This window comes from Myotis yumanensis, unplaced genomic scaffold (genome assembly GCF_028538775.1).
Source record: "Myotis yumanensis isolate MYYU_CA2020_CCGP unplaced genomic scaffold, mMyoYum1.0.hap1 SCAF_18, whole genome shotgun sequence".
Classification (NCBI taxonomy): Eukaryota; Metazoa; Chordata; class Mammalia; order Chiroptera; family Vespertilionidae; genus Myotis; species Myotis yumanensis.
Genome location: NW_027223769.1, coordinates 2,783,182 through 2,805,787, shown reverse-complemented (window position 1 = coordinate 2,805,787; position 22,606 = coordinate 2,783,182). Strand labels below are relative to the sequence as shown.

Here is a 22,606-nt window from a genome sequence, read left to right as displayed (position 1 = left end):
TGCCCTGACTGAGAATTGAACCATGACCTCCTGGTTCATAAGTCAGTGCTCAACCACTGAGCCACGCCACCTGGGCTGGGCCGAGCTGTTTAAAACCAGGCTCGGGGTAGGGTTGATGTGGCATGTAGGGGGTCAATAGAGAACAAGGGGGACATCTTTAAAAGATACTAGTAAATTTGTATAAATATACTGGAAGGTGGAAGTTTCAGGATAGCTAAAGTTGACCACCAGCACCTTCATCTTTTTGTTTGGAGGAGTAGGGAGAGTCATGAGTGGACACAGAGGGTTTTGCACATAAACGTCCATTGCTTCAGAGGAGGGCAGTTGTTCTAACTCATTTTATAGCTGCTCTTGGAGCAGAAACACTTGGCAGCGATGGTATCTACTCACAAGGCAATATCACTGAGGAAGTGTCAACAGGCAGGTCATTCTCTCTATTTCAGTAGCAAAATCAAGTAGCAGAGACATGCATTTGGGTAGAGATTTCTTTTTTAAAAATATATATTTTATTGATTTTTTACAGAGAGGAAGGGAGAGGGATAGAGAGTTAGAAACATCGATGAGAGAGAAACATTGACCAGCTGCCTCCTGCACACTCCCTACTGGGGATGTGCCCACAACCAAGGTACATGCCCTTGACCAGAATCGAACCTGGGACCTTTCAGTCCGCAGGCCGATGCTCTATCCACTGAGCCAAACCGGTTAGGCCTGGGTAGAGATTTCTTATGTTACATGCATCCCAATAGCTGTTTCATTTATTGCAGGTTGTGAAATGGATCTATCAAAAAGCTGCATACAGATGATGCAAATTGTTCAGTAGTGACAGTTTGAAATTTCATATTTTTCCCCAGTAAGGAAAATTCATTTAATTTCACACTAGTGTTAGGAAGTCTCTTTTAGACCCCAGAAAGAGAATTTGGGCAAACATTCTGCATAACACTTATGTAATTCAAATTGATTGTTAATGTGAATTGAATTGGATCTAAAACCAAAAACAACAACAACAACAAAAAAAACGGGCTGAAAACCAGCTCAGAGGGAGAGTGTGGCCCTTACACAGACCAGAAGCTTCCCTTCCCTCTGCTTACATCATGTGTGGCTTTGTTCTCTTTCCTCCAGATGGCCCTGACCCCTCTCACCACTTCCCTCTCAGAGGACCCTTACCTTCCAGGGGCAAACCTCAGCCTCTCCTGCCACTCACCCTCTAACACCCATAAATAGTATTTTTGGCTTATCAATGTGAGGCCCCAGAAACCCACACAGGAGCTCTTTATCCCCAACATCACTGCAGGTGATAGTGGATTCTAAACCTGCCTCACTCATAACCCTGTCACTCATCCCTATAGGACCACGGTCAAAACTATCACAGTCTCTGGTAAGTGCCCCCTGGACCATCAATACCAGGCTCTAGGGTGCAGGCCTGTCTAGTTTTCAGAACAGAGCCTAGAGGGTGTTGTCTCCCATCCTGTGGCCATGGACACAATCAAATCACAGTCTTCCCCTGAGCCCTCCCACTACATCTCTGTAGACTCTCCTCCCTTGCTCTTCTGATCTCTCATGGCAGAGCTGAGGTCCAGCCTAGGAACGTGAGGAGGGGGCTCTCTCAGCCCGAGGAAGAGTCACCTGGTGGAGGGAGGGAGCTTTCCAGAAGGGAAAACAAGGGTCCTCAAGGTCAAGTTGCTTCTTCTGTCACTAACACTTTCCTTCTGTCACCTCCTGTCTGTTACCTGCTCCATGTGCTACAAGGAACATACAAGGCTTTGAACAAGCTCATCACTTTTTCCCCAAACTAAAGGAGGAAACCACCTCTGAGGAGGGGTGAGCAGGTCAGACCCCTGCTCCCTGCTCTGCTCCAGGCTCACCTGGTGACTGGCTTTTCTGTGCCCTCTGTGGTGGGACAGGGGTCTGGGCTGAAGGTGCATGGGTGGCCTGTCCTCAATCTGGCCATTTTGAGTCACCCACCAACACCACAGCCTCCCTCAGACCAGGCTGCATGAAAATGGGGAGAGAGTGAGCCACAGGGGAGACTCCTCTGAGCTGTGTCCTGGCTCTGAAGTCACCAGCTGTACAACACGTGGTGGGTGACACGAGTGTATGCGACATTGCTGAGGGGAGCAGTGACGGTGGTGCATACCTGACAAGTAGGTAGATTCATCCACGCAGTCCCTTCATGGGACAGAAGGAGCAGTGCCAGAGAGTTTGTGGTTTACGGAGGAAGCTAAGAGTACCCGCCTTTTGTTCAAACTGTGACTACTTCTCTCTAGGGATTTCCTTCTCTGTGATATTCCATCCACAGGCCAGGAAGTGAAAGTCCTATTGAGACTGAGAAATCCTTTAGATTAAAACTTCTCCAGGTCCTAAGGTCATGACTGGGCCATTCTCATTCTGTAATAAATTATTATTTTTTTAAAAAATATATTTTATTGATTTTTTACAGAGAGGAGAGGAGAGAGATAGAGAGTTAGAAACATCGATGAGAGAGAAACATCGATCAGCTGCCTCCTGCACATCTCCCACTGGGGATGTGCCCGCAACCCAGGTACATGCCCTTGACCGGAATCGAACCTGGGACCTTTCAGTCCGCAGGCTGACACTCTATCCACTGAGCCAAACCGGTTTCGGCTGTAATAAATTATTTAACGAAAAGGAAATTCCTTTCCATCTGTGTGTAGCCACTATACTAAAGAGGGGGTGTGACTATTTAGAAACTCACAGAAAGGTCTGGGAAAGAGTCACACAAAAGTCAATTGGTGGAGCCCAGCTGATGTGGCTCAGTGGTTGAGCTCCAACCACTGACCTGTGAACTAGGAGGTCATGGTTCGATTTCCAGTCAAGACATATTCTGGGTCTTGATCCTGAGTAGGGAATGTGAGGGAGGCAGCCAATCAATGATTCTCTCTCATCAATGACATTTCTATCTCTCTTTTCCCAATCCCTTCCCCTCTGAAATCAGTAAAACTATATATTTTTTAAAAGTCAATGGATGGAAAATTCCAACTAATATTGAGAAAACTGGACGTGTGGTCTTATAAGAGGTTCCTGGTGCTGATACTACAGATGTCCAGGGAGACAGGTAAGGGTCATCCTGAGGTGATCTGGAGGGCAGAGGGGAGGTATAGCCCTCTCCTTACAGACTGTCACCTGAACAAAGGTCCTCACCCTGCAGAGGTCAGAGTCCTCCTCTGGTGACCCTTACAGAGATCACTGTGGACTGTGAGTGGCTGACATCTCTGAGGAAGGGGCCCACTCTCAGTCAGTCACCTCCTCTGTTCTCCACAGGGCCCGTGGGAAAGCCCTCCATCCGAGCCAGCAATGCCAGAGTCACAGAGCATAAGGACGCCGTGGTCCTGACCTGCCTCACAAATGACAAGGGCATCTCCATCCGGTGGATCTTCAAGAACCAGATTCTACCTCACAAGGACAGGATGAAGCTGTCCCGGGACAACAGCACCCTCACCATAGACCCCGTCAGGAGGGAGGACGCTGTGGGTCATCAGTGTGAGGTCTTCAACCCCGTCAGTTCCAGCAAAAGTGACCCCTGCAGGCTGGATGTACAATGTAAGTGACCCCTTGCCCCATCCTACGTCTCCCTGGGAGGATTGCTCTTACCAATGGTGTGAAAAATGGACAGAAGTCACAGGGGCAGAATGTCAATCAGGAGACATTACAGTAAACAGAATGGCAAAGTGGTTAAGAGCTCAGTTTCCGAATCTGGGTCTGGCCTTCACTGTGACCTTGCACAAGGTTATTTTTTTGTGCTCATTTTTTATGTGATAAACTATACACAAAATTTACCATTTTCACTTTTAAGTGTACACTTCGGTGGCATTAAGTGCATTCACATTGTTGTGCAATCATTACCACTATCCATCAGGACCTTTTTCATCTTACCACACTGAAACTCTGTACCCATTAAACAATAGCTCCCCAATCCCCAACCCCAACCCCTGGAAGCCACCATTCTACTTCTGTTTCTATGAATATGACTATTCTAGTTACTTTATATAAATGGAATCATGTGATATTTGTCCTTTTGTGTTGGCTTTTTAAAATTAGCATAATGTCTTCAGTTTCATCCAGGTTGTAGCATATATCACAGTTCCATTCCTTTTTAAGGCTGAATAATATTCTGTTGCATGTATCCATCCCATTTAATTTATCATTCATCTGTCCATGAATTATGGCTTGTTCCTACCTATTGTCTATTGTGAATAATCCTGCTATGAACAAGGTGTACAAATACCTTTTCAAATCCCTGCTTTCAATTTTCTTGAGTATTTACTCAGAAGTAGAATTACTGGATCAAATAGTAATTTTTGTTCAATTTCCTGAGGAACTGCCACGCCATTTTCCATAGTGGCTGCACCATTAAATATTGCTGCTGGCAAAGCATAGACGTTCCAGTTTTCGCCATCCTTGCCAACACATTGTTTTCTGGGTGGTTTTTGGTTTTTTGTAATAGCCATGTCAATGGGTGTGAGGTGTTATCTCATGGTGGTTTTGATTTGCATTTCTCTAATGATTAGTGATGCTGAGCATCTTTTCATGTGCTTTTTGTCCATTTCTACATCTTTTTGGAAGACATTTGTATTCAGTTCCTCTGGCCATTTTTAAAAATATTTTTATTGATTTCAGAGAGGAAGCGAGAGGGAGAGATAGAAACATCAATGATGAGAGAGAATCACCGATAAGCTGCCACCGGCACGACCCTCACTGGGATGGAGCCCACAACCCAGGCATGTGCCCTTAAATGGAATCAAACCCAGGACCCTTCAGTCCACAGGCCGATGCTCAATCTACTGAGGCAAACCTGCTAGGTCCCTCTGGCCTTTTAAAAATCCAATTGTTGCCAAGACCAGTTTGGCTCAGTGGATAGAGCGTCGGCCTGCGGACTGAAAGGTCCCAGGTTCGATTCCGGTCAAGGGCATGTACCTTGGTTGCAGGCACATCCCCAGTGGGAGGTGTGCAGGAGGCAGCTGGTCGATGTTTCTCTCCCATCAATATTTCTGACTCTCTATCTCTCCCGCTTTCTCTCTGTTAAAAATCAATAAAAATATATATTTTTTAAAAATCCGATTGTTTCGTTGTTGTTGTTGAGTAATAGTTACTTATATATTCTGTGTATTAATCCCTTATCAGATATATGATTTTCAAATATTTCTGTCCATTTTGTGTGTTGTCTTTTTTCTTTGTTAACACTGTACTTTCATAAACACAATTTTTAAAATTTTGATAAAGTCCAATTTATCTATTATTCTTTGTTACTTGTGCTTTTAGTTTCCTATCCAAAAATTCATTGACAATTCCAATATAATAAGATCTCTTTTAAGAGTTTTTTAAAAATTAAATCTTTATTGTTCAGATTATTACAGTTGTTCCTCTTTTTTCCCCCCATAGCTCCCCTCCACCCGGTTCCCACGCCCCCCCTCTGCCCTCACCCCACTCCCCGTCCTCATCCATAGGTGCACGATTTTTGTCCAGTCTCTTCCCGCATCCGCCACACCCTATTCCCCCCCAAGAATAGTCAGTCCATTCCCTTTCTATGCCCCTGATTCTATTATAATCATCAGTTTATTCTGATCATCAGATTATTTATTCACTTGATTTTTAGATTCATTTGTTGATAGATGTGTATTTGTTGTTCATAATTTGTATCTTTACCTTTTTCTTCTTCTTCCTCTTCTTAAAAGATACCTTTCAGCATTTCATATTATACTGGTTTAGTGGTGATGAACCCCTTTAGCTTTTTCTTATCTGTGAAGCTCTTTATCTGACCTTCAATTCTGAATGATAGCTTTGCTGGATAAAGTAATCTTGGTTGTAGGTTCTTGGCATTCATCACTTTGAATATTTCTTGCCACTCCCTTCTGGCCTGCAAAGTTTCTGTTGAGAATTCAGCTGACAGTCATATGGGTACTCCCTTGTAGGTAACTGAGTTTCTTTCTCTTGCTACTTTTAAGATTCTCTCTTTGTCTTTTGCTCTTGGCATTTTAATTATGATGTGTCTTGGTGTGGTCCTCTTTGGATTCCTTTTGTTTGGGGCTCTCTGCCCTTCCAAGACTTGTAAGTCTATTTCTTACACCAGGTGGGGTAAGTTTTCTGTCATTATTTCTTCAAATAGGTTTTCAATATCTTGCTCTCTCTCTTCTTCTGGCACCCCTATAATTCGGATGTTGGTACTCTTGAAGCTGTCCCAGAGACTCCTTACACTCTCTTCATATTTTTGTATTCTTTTTTCATTTTGCTTTTCCGGTTGGGTGTTTTTTGCTTCTTCGTATTTCAAATCGTTGACTGTATTCTTGTGATCCTCTGGTCTGCTGTTGGGAGTCTGTATAATATTCTTTATTTCAGTCCATGTATGCTTAATTTCTAGTTGGTCCTTTATCACAACATCGAAGGTCTCACTAGATTTCTTGAGGGTCTCATTAAGTTTATCGACGGTTTCTAGAAAATTCTTGAAAAACCTTAAAAGTGTGGTTTTGAACTCTATATCCAGTAGTTTGCTTTCCTCCATTTCTGTCATTTGTGTCCTGTTTCTTTGTCTCCACATTTTTTATGCTTCCCTGTGTTGATAGAGTGGCTTTCTGTGCTAGGTGTCCTATAGGACCCAGTGGCTCAGCCTCCCCAATTACTTGAGGTGGACACTCTTGGTGCACCTTCTTGTGGGCTTTGTGTACAGTCTTGTTGTAGTTAAGCCTTGATTGATGTAGGTATCACTGAGAGGAATTGACCTCCAGGCCAATTGGCTGTGAGAATCAGCTGTGTCTATGGTGGGAGGACTTCTGTGCTGAAGACACTCTTCTGGGACAAGACTTGCTTCAGTGGGGCTTTGGTGCTCACTGAGTCTGCCCCCTGAGTGTGTCCCTTATGTATCTGAGGAGATGTAATTGGATGGTCCCACTCTGACCACTGGGTACACTGGCTCTTGCATCTAAGGAGGTGCTAATCTAGCCTCTGCCTGAGGCTACCCAGCAGAAGCCAGCTCTAAAGCAATGCAAGTTGCCCTGGGGCCTTGGGGCAGCTGCAGTTTGTTTAGTAATTTTCAGATTACAATGGGCTGGGCCTTTCATATGCAAAAGCCTCCATGCACGGCTTGGGCGGGGTGGGGTCCCAGGGGATCAACAGGGCGGGCGGAGTGAGCAGTATGGCTGCTCTCAGTCCTGCCCTCAGATGCCCGGGCAATCACTGTGAGCGCCTCCGAGAGAAAGCTGCCCTCGAGTTCCGACCAATGCCAGACAGTCCAGTTTCTCCCCGTATGAGTCTGGGTCCCCAGAGACTCACCCGGAACTGGAACTCAGAGCCTGAGAGTCCCTCCCGATTGAAAAAGACAATCCTGTCCTCAGCCGCCAGCCCTCTCCGCATGCACCTCCGCACCTTTGTATTTTACTTCCGCACCACACCTTCTCTGAGTCTCGGTATGCTTTTCTCTTTCCTTCTAGTTGTAGAATTTCCACTCAGCCAGCCTTCCTGTGGTTCTGGATGATGTCCGTTCCGTCTTTTAGCTGTATTTTTGAAGTGGTTGTGTGAGGCAGCAATCTCCAGTGTTTACCTATGCTGCCATCTTGGTTTTCCCCTCACCAGACTTTTTGAGGGTCTTACTAAATTTATCGGCGGTTTCTAGAAAGTTCTTGAAAAACCTTAAAAGTGTGGTTTTGGACTCTATATCCAGTAGTTTGCTTTCCTCCATTTCTGTCATTTGTGTCCTGTTTCTTTGTCTCCACATTTTTTATGCTTCCCTGTGTTGATAGAGTGGCTTTCTGTGCTAGGTGTCCTATAGGACCCAGTGGCTCAGCCTCCCCAATTACCTGAGGTGGACACTCTTGGTGCACTTTCTTGTGGGGTTTGTGCACAGTCTTGTTGTAGTTAAGCCTTGATTGTTGTAGGTACCACTGGGAGGAATTGACCTCCAGGCCAATTGGCTGTGAGAATCAGCTGTGTCTGCAGTGAGAGAACTTCTGTGCTGGAGACACCCCTCCAGGGCAAGACTTGCTTCAGTGGGGCTTTGGTGCTCACTGAGTCTGCACCCTGAGTGTGTACTTTATGTATCCGAGGAGCTACAATCTGTATGGTCCCATGCTGACCACCAGGCACACTGGCTCCTGGATCTCTAAGGAGGTGCTAATCTAACTTCTGCCTGAGGCTACCCAGCAGGAACTCAGCTGTGAAGCAATGCAAGTTTCCGTGGGGTTTGGGCCAGCTGCAAGTTTGTGAGGTAATTTTCAGATTGCAGAGGGCCAGGCCTTTCATGTGCAAAAGCCGGCACACAGTTTGGGAGGGTCGGAGGTCCCAGGGGATCAACAGGGCGGAGCAAAAAGCTATGGCTGCCCTCAGAGGCCTTGCTTCTCAGTGTCCCAGCAATCACTGCAAGCACCTCCGAGAGAAAGCTGCCCTCGAGTTCCAACTGATGCCAGACAATCCAGTTTCTCCCGTATGAGTCTGGGTCCCCAGAGACTCACCCGGAACTGGAGCTCAGAGCTTGAGACTCCCTTCCGATTGAAAAAGATAACCATGTCCTCAGCTGCCAGCCCTCTCCGCGTGCACCTCCGAACCTCTGTACTTTACTTCCGCATCACACCTCCTCTGAGTCTCGATATGCTTTTCTCTTTCCTTCTAGTTGTAGAATTTCCACTCAGCCAGCCTTCCTGTGGTTCTGGATGATGTCTGTTCCATCTTTTAGTTGTATTCTTGAAATGGTTGTGCTAAGCAGCAATCTCCAGTGTTTACCTATGCTGCCATCTTGGTTTTCCCTCTTTTAAGAGTTTTTTTAAGTTTAGCTTTCACACTTAGAATTTTGGTCCATTGTAAGTTAATTATTTGTATATGGTGTTAAGTAGTTCAAACTCATTCTTTTGATGGATACCTTATGTTCCCAGTACCGTTTCTTGATAAAACTGTGCTTTCCTTCTTGAATAGTCTTGGCACTCTTTTTTTCTTTTTAATTGTTCAGAGAGAGAGAGAGGGAGAGAGAGAGAGAGAGAGAGAGAGAGAGAGAGAGAGAGAGAGAAAGAGAGAACATTGATGTAAGAGTGAAACATGTACCAGTTGCCTCATGCACATGCCCCACCTGGAGATCAAACCAACAACCTGGGTAATGTTTCCTGGCCAGGAGTACACCACCTTTTGGTGTATGGGATGATGCTCTGAACAATTGAGCCACACCTGCCAGGGAAGGTCTTGGTACTCTTATCAAAATCATTTGACCATATATATGAGGGTTTATTTCTGTCTGGGCTTTCTAATCCATTTATATATGTCTGTACCACACTGTTTTTACTACTAAAGCTTTGTAGTAAATTTTGAAATAAGGAAGTATGAATCCTTCATCTTTGTTCTTTTTCCAGTTTGTTTTGGCTATTGGGGGTCTCTTGAAATTCCATATGAATTTCAGGATGGATTTTTCTATTTTTGCCCCAAAAATGTCATTGGGATATTGATAGGGATTGCATTGAATTTGTAGATCACTTTGGGCAGTATTGTCATCTTAACAATATGAAGTCTTCCAATCCATGAACACAGAATGTCTTCCCATATTTTTCCAGCAATGTTTTTTAATAATTGTTCAGTATATAAGTCTTTCATATCTCAGATTAATTCCTAAGTATTTTATTCTTTTTTATGCTACTGTAAATGGCATTTTTTTCTTTTCTTAAATTTTGTTTTATTGCTTAAAGTATTACAAAGAGTATTACATATGTTTCTTTTTTTTCCCCCTTGACCTTCCCTTGGCCTCCCCTACCCCCCAGTATCTTGTGTCCATTGGTTATGCTTATATGCACGCATACAAGTCCTTTGGTTGATCTCTTACCCCTGCCCCCAACCCTCCCTGGCCTTCTTGCTGTAGTTTGACAGTCTGTTCGATGCTGCTCTGCCTCTGTATCTATTTTTGTTCATCAGTTTATAATAGTCTTTATTATCCATAAATGAGTGAGATCATGTGGTATGATTGACTGGCTTATTTCACTTAGCATGATGCTCTCCAGTTCCATCCATGCTGTTGCAAATAGTAAGAATTCCTTCTTTTTTATAGTAGTATAGTATTCCATTGTGTAGATGTAGCACTGTTTTCAATCCATTCATCTGGTGATGGGCACTTAGCTGTTTCCAAATCTTAGCTATGGTAAATTGTGATGCTATGAACATAAGGATGCATATATACTTTCTGATTGGTGTTTCTGTTTTCTTGGGATATATTCCTAGAAGTGGGATCACTGGGTCAAATGGGAGTTCCATTTTTAACTTTTTGAGGAAACTCCATACTGTCTTCCATAGTGGCTGCACCAGTCCGCATTCCCACCAGCAGTGCACGAGGATTCCCTTTTCTCCACATCCTCTCCAGCACTTGTTGTTTGTTGATTTGTTAATGATAGCCATTCTGACAGGTGCGAGATGGTACCTCATTGTTGTTTTGATTTGCATCTCTCGGATGATTAGTGACTTTGAGCATGTTTTCATATGTCTTTTGGCTGTCTGAATGTCCTCTTTTGGAAAGTGTCTATTTAGGTCCTTTGCCCATTTTTTTGATTGGATTGTTTATCTTCCTTTTGTTAGGTTGTATGAATTTCCTATAAATGTTGGAGATTAAACCATTATCAGTGATAACATTGGCAAATATGTTTTCCCATGCAGTGGGCTTTCTTGTTGTTTTTTTTGGTGGTTTCTTTTGCTGTGCAGAAGCTTTTTATTTTGATGTAGTCCCAGTTGTTTATTTTCTCTTTAGTTTCTAATGCCCTAGGAGCTGTATTGGTGAAGAAATTGCTTTGGCATATGTCTGAGATTTTGTTGACTTTGGATTCCTCTAGTATTTTTATGGTTTCCCGTCTTACATTTAAGTCCTTTATCCATTTTGAGTTTACTTTTGTGAATTGTGTAAGTTGATGGTCTAGTTTCATTTTTTTTGCATGTATCTGTCCAATTTTCCTAACACCATTTATTGAAGAGACTGTCTTGACTCCATCGTATGTTCTTTGCCTTCTTTGTCAAATATTAATTGAGCATATTGGTTCGGGTCGATTTCTGGGTTCTCTATTCCATTGCATTGATCTATATGTCTGTTCTTATGCTGGTACCAGACAGTTTTGAGAACAGTGGCTTTGTAATACAGCTTGATATCTGGTATTGAAATCCCACCTACTTTGTTCTTCTTTCTCAGGATCGTTGTGGCTATTCGGGGTCTTTTTTATTCCAGACAAATTTTTGGAGAGTTCGTTCTAGGTCTGTGAAATATGCCGTTGGTATTTTAATGGGAAGTGCGTTGAATTTATAGATTGCTTTAGGTAGTATGGACATTTTAATGATGTTGATTCTACCAATCCAAGAACATGGTATGTTCTTCCATCTGTTTATATCTTACTCTATCTCTTTTTTCAACGTCCTGTAGTTTTCTGAGTAGAGGTCTTTTACCTCTTTAGTTAAGTTTATTCCTAGGTATCTTAATTTTTTTGGTGTGATGGTAAATGGGATTGCTTTTATAGTCTCTAGTTCTGTAAGTTCACTATTGGTGTATAGAAATGCCATAGATTTCTTGGCGTTAATTTTGTATCCTGCTACATTGCCAAATTCATGTATTAAGTCTAGTAGTTTTTTTATGGAGTCTTTAGGGTTTTTTATGTACAATATCATGTCATCTGCGAATAAGGACAGTTTTACTTCTTCTTTTCCAATTTGGATGCCTTTTATTTCTTCTTCTTGCCGAATTGCAATGGCTAATACTTCCAGTACTATGTCAAACAGGAGTGGTGAGAGTGGGCATCCCTGTCTTGTTCCTGTTCTTAAGGGCTTAGTTTTTGTCCATTGAGTATGATGTTAGCTGTGGGTTTGTCATATATGGCTTTTATTATGTTGAGGTATGATCCTTCTATTCCCACCTTGCTGAGAGTTTTTATCAAAAACGGGTGTTGGATTTTGTCAAATGCTTTTTCTGCATCAATTGATATGACTATGTGGTTTTTTTTCCTTTCAATTTGTTTATGTGATGTATCACGTTTACTGATTTTTGGATATTGTACCATCCTTGCATCCCTGGGATAAATCCTACTTGGTCATGGTGTATGATCTTTCTGATGTAATGCTGGATCGATTTGCTAAGATTTTGTTGAGGAGTTTGGCATCTATGTTCATGAGGGATATTGGCCTGTAATTCTCTTTACCTGGTTTTGGTATTAGGGTGATGCTGGCTTCATAGAATAAGCTTAGAAGTGTTCCTTCCTCTTGAATTTTTTGGAATAGTCTGAGGAGGATAGGTTTTAGTTTTCACTTGAATGTTTGGTAAAACTCCCCTGTGAAGCCGTCTGGTCCTGGGCTTTTGTTTACTGGAAGCTTTTTAATAACTGCTTCAATTTCTTCCATAGTTATTGGCCTATTGAGATTTTTAGATTCTTCCTGATTGAGTTTTGGAATGTTGTATTTTTCTAGGAATATGTCCATTTCCTCCAGATTATCTAGTTTGGTGGAGTAGAGTTGTTCATAGTATTTTTAACAATCATTTGTATTTCTGTGACGTCAGTTGTTATTTCTCCTCTTTCATTTCTGATTTTGTTTATTTGGGTCCTCTCTCTTTGCTTCTTGGTGAGTCTGGCTAGAGGTTCATCAATCTTGTTTATCCTTTCAAAGAACCAGCTTTTGGTTTCATTGACCTTTTGTAATTTTTTTGGTCTCTATGTCATTTATTTCTGCTCTAATCTTTATTATCTCCTTCCTTCTGCTCACTCTGGCCTTTTCTTGTTGCTTTCTTTGAGGTGTAGAGTTAGATGTTTTACTACCATTTTTTCTTGTTTTTTCAGGTAGGCCTGTAGAGCAATAAACTTCCCTCTCAGGCCTGTTTTCTTTGTGTCCCATAGGTTTTGGTTATTGTGTTTTCATTGTCATTAGTTTCCAGGATGTTTTTAATTTCTTCTTTGATCTCATTGGTAACCTAATCAATATTTAATAACATGCTATTCAGCTTCCAAGTGTTTGAGTGTTGTGGATTGTTTTTTATTATAGTTTATTTCTAATAATATGCCATTGTGGTCTGAGAAGATGCTTGGTATGATTTCAATCTTCTTGAATTTGGTGAGACTTTGCTTGTGACCCAATATGTGGTCTATTTTTGAAAATGTCCCATGTGCACTTGAGAAGAATGTATACTCCGTGGCTTTGGGGTGAAATGTTCTGAAGATGTCAATGAAGTCCATCTGATCTAGTGAGTCATTTAGGATTGATGTTTCTTTGTTGATTTTTTGTCTAGAGGACTTATCCAGTGATGTCAGTGGAAAGTCCCCTACTATGATTGTATTGTTGTCGATCTCTCCCTTGATATCTTCCAGGAGGTTTTTTTTTATGTATTTGGGTACTCCTGCATTGGGTGCATATATGTTTATCAGGGTTATATCCTCTTGTTGTATAGATCCCTTTAGTATTATGAAGTGGCCTTCCTTATCTCTTGTTATGGCCTTCACTTTGAGGTCTAGTTTGTCAGATATAAGTAATGCTACCCCAGCTTTTTTTTTTCATTTCCATTTGCCTGAAAGTCATTTTTTCTACCCTTCACTTTCAGTCTGTGTGAGTCCCTTATTCTAAGGTGGGTGTCTTGTAGACAGCAAATATATGGGTCATGTTTTTTTTATCTATTCAGCCACTCGATGTCTTTTGATTGGAGCATTTAGTCCATTTATGTTTAAAGTTATTATTGAGAGATACTTGTTTGTAGCCATTTCTTTTTTGTGTGTGGCTGTTTTCTTTCTGAGCTTTTTATTTCTTCTTTTTACACCAGTCCCTTTAGCATTTCTTGCATTGCTGGCTTGGTGGTGATAAACTCCCTTAGCCTTTTTTTGTCTGGGAAGCTTCTTATTTCCCCTTCAATTTTGAATGATAGCCTTGCTGGAAAGAGTATTGTTGGGTTCAGTTCCTTGCTTTGCATCACTTTGTAAATTTCTGTCCATTCTTTTCTGGCCTGATGTGTTTCTGTTGAGAATTCAGCTGATATTCTAATAGGAGATCCCTTGTATGTAACTTTCTGTCTCTCTCTTGCAGCCTTTAAGATTCTCTCTTTGTCCTGAACATTTGCCACGGTAATTATGATTTGTCTTGGTGTGGGTCTTTTTGGGTTCATCTTGTTTGGGAGTCTGTGCTTGTTTTACTTTTTTCTTCCCCACCTCAGGGAAGTTTTCTGACAATATTTCTTCCAATAGGTTTTCTAACCCTTGTTCCTCTTCCTGTTGTACTGGCACCCCTATTATTTGTATATTGCTTCGTTTCATGTTGTCCCATAGCTCCCTTAGGCTCTCCTACTGTCTTTTAATTTTTTATCTCCAAATTGCAGTTCAGTTTGGGTGCATTTTGCTTCCCTGTCTTCTAATTTGCTAATTCGGTCTTCCGCTTCTCCTAGTCTACTCATAACTTTCCATTATGCTTTTTATTGCAGCTATATAACTCTTCATTTTTTCTTCATTCTTACATAAGTTATTGATTTTTTTATCTATTTCTTCCTGATTCTTACATAAGTTGTTGATTTTTTTCTCCATCTGGTTTATGCACTCTAGGACCCTTATTCTGAATTCTTTTTCTGACATATTGCATGCCTCTGTTTCACTTAGCTGCTTTTCTGGCTAGTCCTTCTTTTCTTTCTTTTGGGGGTTTCTTTGTCTACCCATTTTTGGTCTCACCTACTGATCTAGATGTCGAGTCGTGCAGGGGCTGCTCCTTGGGTGGCAGTGGTTCCTCAGGCTGCAGTTGCTCCTCAAGTAGTTGCAGTAGTGGCTGCTCCTCAGTTGGCAGCAGCACCTCTGGTGGGTGCTGTTCGCAGCAGTGATGTCTCCTCTGGCTTGTAAGGAAGGCTGCTCACACAGCTGCTGTTCCTTTGACAGGGGTGGACTGATCATGAGGCTGCTGCTCCTCAAATGGGGGTGGGCTGACCATGACTGTTGCTCCTTGGACAGGAGTAGGCTATTCACATGGCTTCTTCTCCTCAGATTAGTGTGGACTGCTCACGTGGCTGTTGCTCCTTGGATCGGGGCTGGCTGCACGCTACTGCTGTTCCTCAGATAGGGCAGGCTGCTCATGAGGCTGCCGCTCTTTGGACATGGGTAGGTTGCTTATAGGACTACTGCTCCTCTGACGGGTGCGGGTTGCTGTTCCTCGGATGGGGTTGGGATGCTCACCCAGCTGTTGCTCGTCAAATAGGTGCAGACTGCATGTGGCTGCTGCTCCTTGGACCAGTGTGGGCTGAGGCTGTCACTCCTCAGATGTGGGCGGTCTGCTCGTGTGGCTGCTGCTTCTCGGATGGGGGCAGACTGCTCGGGTGGCTACTGCTCCTTCAATGGGGGCAGGCTGCTCTCGGCACTGCTGTTCTACGTATGGGTATGGGCTGCTCACACCACTGCTGCTCCTCATATGGGGGCAGGCTGCTCGTGCAGCTGCTGCTCCTCAGATGTGGGCAGGTTTCTCGCACACCTACTGCTCCTCAGACAGGAGCAGGGTGTGGGCTGTGCAACTGATGCTCCTTGGATGGGGGCAGGCTGCGTGGGGCTGCCGCTCCTCAATCATGGGCAGGCTGCTCATGTGGCTGCTGCTCCTCAGACAGGGCAGGTCGCTCACGTGGTTGCTGCTCCTGGGATGAGGGAGCAGGCTGCTCACATCACTGCTGCTCCTTGGACAGGGGCAGGTCACGTGAGGCTTCTACTCTTAGGCCTAGGGCAGGCTGCTCACGGGGCTGCTGCTCCTTGGACAGGAGTGGACTGCTCACGTGTCTGCTGCTTGCGTGGTTGCAGTGTCACTCTCTCCCTCACTGACGTCTTCTTCCTGCCTCTGTAGTTGGGTCTGGGGTGTTATAGACCCATTCGTGGATGGAGTTTCCTCTCCAGATGTCTGGTTATGAGGCTCACTCTGTAGCACCTTCTTTCCACTTTGCCTGTCCCAAGGGACGTGGCTCGGCGCCGGTGCCGTGTGGATTCCCTCTGATCCTCAGGCCTCAGAGGTCTGGCAGATTATCCTTCCCAGAGCCTTGCTTTTACCTTTTTCCAGGAGTCCTCTGTCTTTCCTGGCTGCAAACCGTCTCCCAGCTGAATCTCCTTTGCCAATTCGAGCTGGATGTTACTCATTTCAGCTGCTCACTCTATCTGCTCTGGGACAAGGCACGGGACATGTCCATCTATACCACCGCCATTTTTCTAAATGGCATTTTCTTAATTTTCTTTCTGAATTGTTCATTGTTCATATATAGAAGCGCAACTTATTTTTACCTGTTGATTTAATATATTTTATTGATTTTTTACAGAGAGGAAGGGAGAGGGATAGAGAGTTAGAAACATTGATGAGAGAGAAACATCGATCAGCTGCCTCCTGCACACCCCCTACTGGGTATGAGCCCACAACCAATGTACATGCCCTTGATCGGAATTGAACCCGGGACCTTTCAGTCCGCAGGCTGAGGCTCTACCGACTGAGCCAAACAGGCTAGGGCATACCTGTTGATTTAATATCCTGCAGCTATGCCAGACTTGTTTATTAGTTCCAACAATTTTTGTGAGACTTTAGGATTTTCTACATAGAAGATTATATTATATGCAAACAGACATAATTTTACACCTCCTTTTCCAATTTGGATGCCTTTTATTTGTCATTCTACTTGCTGGCTAGGACTTCCAATACTGTTTTGAGTAGAAATAGCAAAAGAAGGCTGATCTTTGTGCCTGATCTTAGGAAAAAGCTTTTAGACTTTCACAATTGAGAGTCATGTTAGCTGTGGATTTGTCATAAATGGTCTTTATAATGTTGGCGTAATTTCCTTCTATTCCTAGTTGGAGCATTTTTATCATGAAAGGATGCTGACTTTTGTCAAATGCTTACCTTGATTCAATCTCCTTACTATTTATAGGTCTATTCATATTTTCTATTTCTTTGTTATTCCATCTTGGTAAGGTTTTGTGTTTCCAGAAATTTGTCCATTTCATCTAAGTCATCCAATTTCTTGTCATACAATTATTCATAGTACTATTACAATTCTTATTATTTCTATAGAATTGGTAATAATGTACCCACTTTTATTTATGATTTTAATAATTTGAGTCTTCTCACTTTTTTCTTAGTCAATATAGGTTAAGTTTTGTCATTTTGTTAATCTCTATTGAGGAACCAACTTTTCATTTCATTGATTGCCTCTATTGTTTTTCTATTCTGTAATTTATCTATCTCCACTCTAATCTTTATGAGAATTTAGTTTGTTCTTTCTCTAGTTCCTTATGTTGTAGAGTTAGGTTGCTTATTTGAGATCTTTCTTCCTTTTTAAAGTAAGCATTTACAATTGCCAATTTCTTGCACAAGAGTCTCAACATATCTGAGCCTCATATTCCACAACAGAAAATTACAATAAGAGTACCTGCTTCATGGTATTGTTTTAAGTATTTAATGTGCTGTTGAATTAAACCCTAAGCAAAATGTCACACACAGCATAAATGTTCCACAATATTAGCTGTTATTATTACTTCTATTATCACTAGCCTCTATGAAATCAGTGGTCCTAGAGTCAAGGATCCACCCCTTACTAATCATATGACTTTGGGTAAATTTTTCACCACTCTGAGCCTCAATTTTTTCATCAGTAAAACAGAAATAATGTCTGACAGGGTTATTATATGAATCAGATGAGATATAACTAAAGTACTTAGCACAGAGCTTGGCACATAGTAAGTGCCCCATAACAGCAGTTAAATTAATATTAATCCTTAATCTTGAGTTCACTAGTGAGGGCCACAGAAATTTTTTTTGAAAGACACAGGTGCAAAATGATTTAAATTACACAAAAAAATCATTGGGACATATTTACTGACAAAATATAGGAAAAGAAAAAGAGTTGAATGCAAAGTTTCAAGCCTGGTTTGTTAATTTTCATCATCTGACAGGCAGCCACGATGGAATTAGACATACAAATATTTATTTGGAAGAAAATCCCTGTGAAGGAAAGAAAGTGGGATGGAAGTGGGAGGAACCTGGAAGATTCCTTGGGCAAGGATGCAGATCTGGTTACTGTGTAGGAGAAAGAAAAGAAAGATTTAGGTTGCAGTGCCATCTTGTTTTGTTGTTCTTTGTTTGTTTGTTTATTAATTTTTGTGAATTAACTTTGGAAGACAGCAAAGCATCTAAATGAAAAGTTTTGAAACTATGATTGATTATTATATAAGAATACTTAGAGAACATTTAAAGGATATAACATTACTGTTTAGGATTCTCTTGGCAAACTGAAGAAGAAAACTGCTGAAGTTCTGCCCCCTTTAGACAATTATTTTCAAACTTTAGTTTGCATAGGAAATCTTTAGGGTGCTTGTTAAAATTTCAGATTCCAAGGCTCTGCCCATAAAAGTTCTGATTCAGAATGTCTGGAGTGGGACCCAGAAGTTTGCATTTTTAGAAAACATCCCAAAGAATTCTGTCGTAGGTGGTCTTTGATATACAACATTTCAACATACTGGTTTAAAGGTCTCAAGTAACTCTAGAGAACAGCTAAAGACAAAAATAGTCCTAGGGTAGTGAGTGTTTTCTTCCTAGAATCACTGTGGATCTCATGCAAAAGTCAAAGGAACACAAACTCTTCGGGTTCGGTGACTATGGAAGTAAAGATCCCTCCACCCTACCACTCCCAATTGCCCATAAAGATCATCAAGGATCAATACCTGTGATTCCCAACCCATTATTTTCACAAGAGGAAACTAGGAGACTGCCCTTTAACTCTGCCACCAGGGCTTCCTAAAATGTGGTCTTTCTCCATGAGCCAAGCTGTGATAGGTTCTATGAGATGAGAACCTATCACTTCCCAGTGCACCATCTCTCTGCTAGGCCCCCTCAAGCATCCCTGCTTTCCAGGATGGAATGCCGTGGAACAAAACAAAGGTGTTAGTGGTGACTATTTGGGATGGAATCATTTACTTCTCAAGAAATTAAACTTACCCCTTTCAGGGTAGTTGGAGAGCATATGACTGTTTCAGGTTAGAAAAGAGAGCTGATGAGTCACACACTGCCTAAAAAGCAACATTTCCACAACCTATGTTCAGTGTGCCTTCTGGGTTTGCTACCACCATCCTTAAATGTAAAATCTGTTTTAATGGTACAGGAGCTGGCAGACATTTTTGCTCTAACATGAATAGAAAAAAATTCTCCTGCACAAGACACCTTTAGGTTTATTTGGGGGTTTAGGCCTCAGGAAGAGACCTGTTTTAATTTTTTTTTTTAATTCAACCCTGGAAGTAGTGAAGGGAAGCAGGGTGGACAATACCTTTAGTTCCCCAGCAGCTCTCATTTTAAAAAATGTTGGGAACACCTCCAGTGCCATGTTCTTTTAATGTTGTTGTTGGTGGTGGTGGTGGTGGTGGTGGTATGTGTGTGTGTGTGTGTGTGTGTGTGTGTGTGTGTGTGTGTAATATTAGAGAGAAGAAGGGAGAGAGAGAAAGAGAATTATCAATCAGCTGCCTCCTGTACACCCCTCACTGGGGATCCAGTCAGCAACACTGGCATGTGCCCTGACTGGGAATCAAACCAGTGATCTTTTGGTGCAGGGAACAATTCTTCAACCACTGAGCAACACCCGCCAGGGCTACAGTGACTTCTAAGAGAGTATCTGCAGGGTTGATGGGGAGTCCTTGAGCTAAAGTTACCCACAAGATGAAAACCATTGCTCACAGCATTGGGCTTATTTCAGATGCCTGCTGGGAGTCCGGGGGACATCTGTGCAAAGTAGGTGGTGCATTCACCACCTTCCATCAGTTAAGTCCCCACCAAGGAGACCTGACTGGCACATATTCGTGGCAGCCACACCTGTTGCAGAAAAACATGCCACCATGAAAGGTGGGAAGTTATAACTTACAAAAATGGCCATCAGCTTTCTCACATTTCCAAAGCTCCAAACATATCTCCATGCAGAAAGGCCAGGATGGAATTGTGGCAAGTCTGGGCACCAACCTAGAAATATAGTGAGAGAGAATAATTATAAGGATATAGTCAGTTACTTACATCATAGCAACCCTCCTAGGGGCATTTTTTCCCTTGGAGGAACAAGTAGAGACCACTTCATGTTGCGAGTTGTTTCCCAGGGCACCCCCACTGTAAAATAATGTCACCTCCACTCATTCTTCTCTTTTCTATCCATGACAGATGGTCCAACACTACCAAGTCCTGGCCTCTCAGCCTGGGCTATTGCCGGCATCGTGGTTGGCGTCCTGGCTTGTGGAGCTCTGATAGTAGTCCTGGTGTACTTCCTGATTTTCATAAAGACTGGATGGTATGATGGCCTTCCCTCTTGTCCCGCTTCCTCCAAAGCTAACAACCATGCTTGTGAGAGCGAAGGAGACTTCCCCTCTGTCTCTGGGCCTGGATCTGCTCCTCCTCCTTCTTAAATCCCTGCTTCTCAGCACTGATTCCTGAGGCCTCTTCTTCCTGGTCTTCAAGCTTCCTGTACCCCACTCTCTTTGGGACATGGTTATTCCCATCCCCCTGTGGTTTAGAGGGGGCAGATCTGATTATGTTTCTTGGTCCTACAGTCATGGAAACCAAGGTCAAAGAAGAAAAACAAATCAGCAAATGAAAAGAGGAGCAGGAGAAAGCAACTCGTGTGCTCTGTCAATCATAGGAAAAGGAGAAAAGAGGGGCAGGACAGGAAGAGAACCTTAAAAATACATGAAACCAGCCTGGTCTGTGTGGCTCAGTGGTTGAGTGTCCACCCATGGACCAGGAGGTCACAGTTCATTTCCCATTCGGGGCACATACCAAGGTTGTGGGCTGAATCGCCAATAAGGGGCACAGAGGAGGCAGCTGATGCATGATTCTCTCGCATCATGAATGTTCCTATTAAAGCTGACACCAAAGGCCTCTTAGGTAGTAATTAACATGAGAATGAAATAATCGACAAAAGTGAAAGTTGTCCATGTAGAAATAGGCTCAGAAGCAATTGATAAAGAATAGACCTTTGTGCCCTGGCCAGGTGGCTCAGTTGGTTGGAACATGGTCCCATAGAAAGGTTGCATGTTCCATCCTCAGTCGAACACAAACCTAGGTTGAGGATTCTATCCCCAGATGGGGTCTCTCTCTCTCTCTCTCTCTCTCTCTCTCTCTCTCTCCCTTTCCTCTTTCTGAAATTAGTAAACATCAGATGAAGATTTTTATAAAAAATATGGACCTGTGTGAATGTGAGAACAGCAGGAAAGGAGTGCACTCTAGAAGGGACGGTGGGTACACTGAAGAGGAGCCCTAGGAGGAAAGGCAATACTGACTCTGGTCTAAATGAGCAGACAGTGTCCTTCCTACTTCAAGGAGCAAAGAGCCTGTGCTTGGGAATAGCAGTCACAGTCTCTGATATTTGTTTAGGGCAAGCGACCAGCTCGATCTCACAGAGCACAAACCCTCAGCCTCCAACCACAGTAAGTAAAGCCATCACCAGTGAGAGCTGGTGTGTTCCACCACGTGCCCTGCCCTAGCAGGAAACCTGGTCCCAAGGACTCAGTACCTTCTGAAATGTTAGAGAGGATCTCCACTTCCCAACCTTAGGTTGCCATAGGTCCTCACACCCTTCTAGTCACAAAGATTCCTCTGAGACCCAGCCCTGGGAGAGACTCACTCAGCCAGACCTGGCAGGCCTGAGTAAGATGGACATGTTTTCCAAAGCCATTCCTCACTTTACCCCTTCCCCTCCTCCTCTATTAGGGATGTGGGCACTCTCCTTTGGTGAGACTTTCTGTTTCTTGTGGTGCTCTGGGTGCTGTGGGTCTCTATGCCCCTCCTTGCCACTGGTGCCTGTTGCTGAGAAACACAACTGGGCAAAAACAACGACTTGTGAGCTGGAAAAAACATTCAGAAGTGGACTGAGGCCTCCCTGTCACTAATCCGGCCACACTCACCCCTCAACCCCACCCCCTCCTGCTGGTACTAACACCCTGGGTCTGGACCACAGATCTGAGAGAAGAAATTTCCTTAAGTAATCATGGGCCACATCCCACTCCCCTCCCACCACCTTCCACCTCCTTCAACTAGAAATCACAACAGCCTAGGAACATCAAGGCTGTGAAATCATAAGTCAGTTTTGCATTTTCATGGATTGCTAACTCTTTCAACTCCCAGGTCAGGGCCACTCTGACAGCTCACCTAACAAGCTAAGTGCAGCCAGTTGCACTGGCTCATTTTCTCATGGATATACCTCTATAGAGAATGAGTTACTCTTGAAAACACAAATGAGATCACGTTTGAGTCTAGGTTCCTCAATGTAGCAACAAACCAAGGTGTATTGGTTAACTACTCCCATGGGTCTACCCCATGCAAGAATGTGGGCTCTGGAGTTAGCCCCATCCTGAGTTTGAATCCTGGCAGTGACTCTTAGTTCCTCTGTGACCTTGGGCATGTAACTTGATCTCTCTGATCCTCACGCTGTCATCTGTAAACACGAAATGCTGCCTACTTTAGAGAGAAGCTGAAAAAATGAAATGAGATAACACATGCAAAGCACCAGCACGGTGCCCAACATCAGGAAAGCACTGGGTCATTCTCCCTCCTCTACCTTCAGTCTGATCCTGTTCTTCCTGTCAAAGGATAATGTCCATTCCAATGGGTCTGAGGTCTTAGTTCCTTCACTTTAGTTTTTTTTAATTAAATC

General features: G+C 43.1%; 1 protein-coding gene across 1 annotated transcript in view; it reads left to right on the top strand.

Annotated features, from left to right (window-relative positions):
• The window catches only part of LOC138997295 (cell adhesion molecule CEACAM21-like), a 34,538-nt gene that overhangs the window by 5,183 nt on the left and 6,749 nt on the right, over positions 1-22,606 (top strand). Inside the window, exons 3-4 of the mRNA XM_070398898.1 lie at positions 3,280-3,558; positions 20,119-20,245. Coding sequence (XP_070254999.1) covers positions 3,280-3,558; positions 20,119-20,245 — 406 coding nt within the window. The remainder of the gene's footprint in view (positions 1-3,279; positions 3,559-20,118; positions 20,246-22,606) is intronic.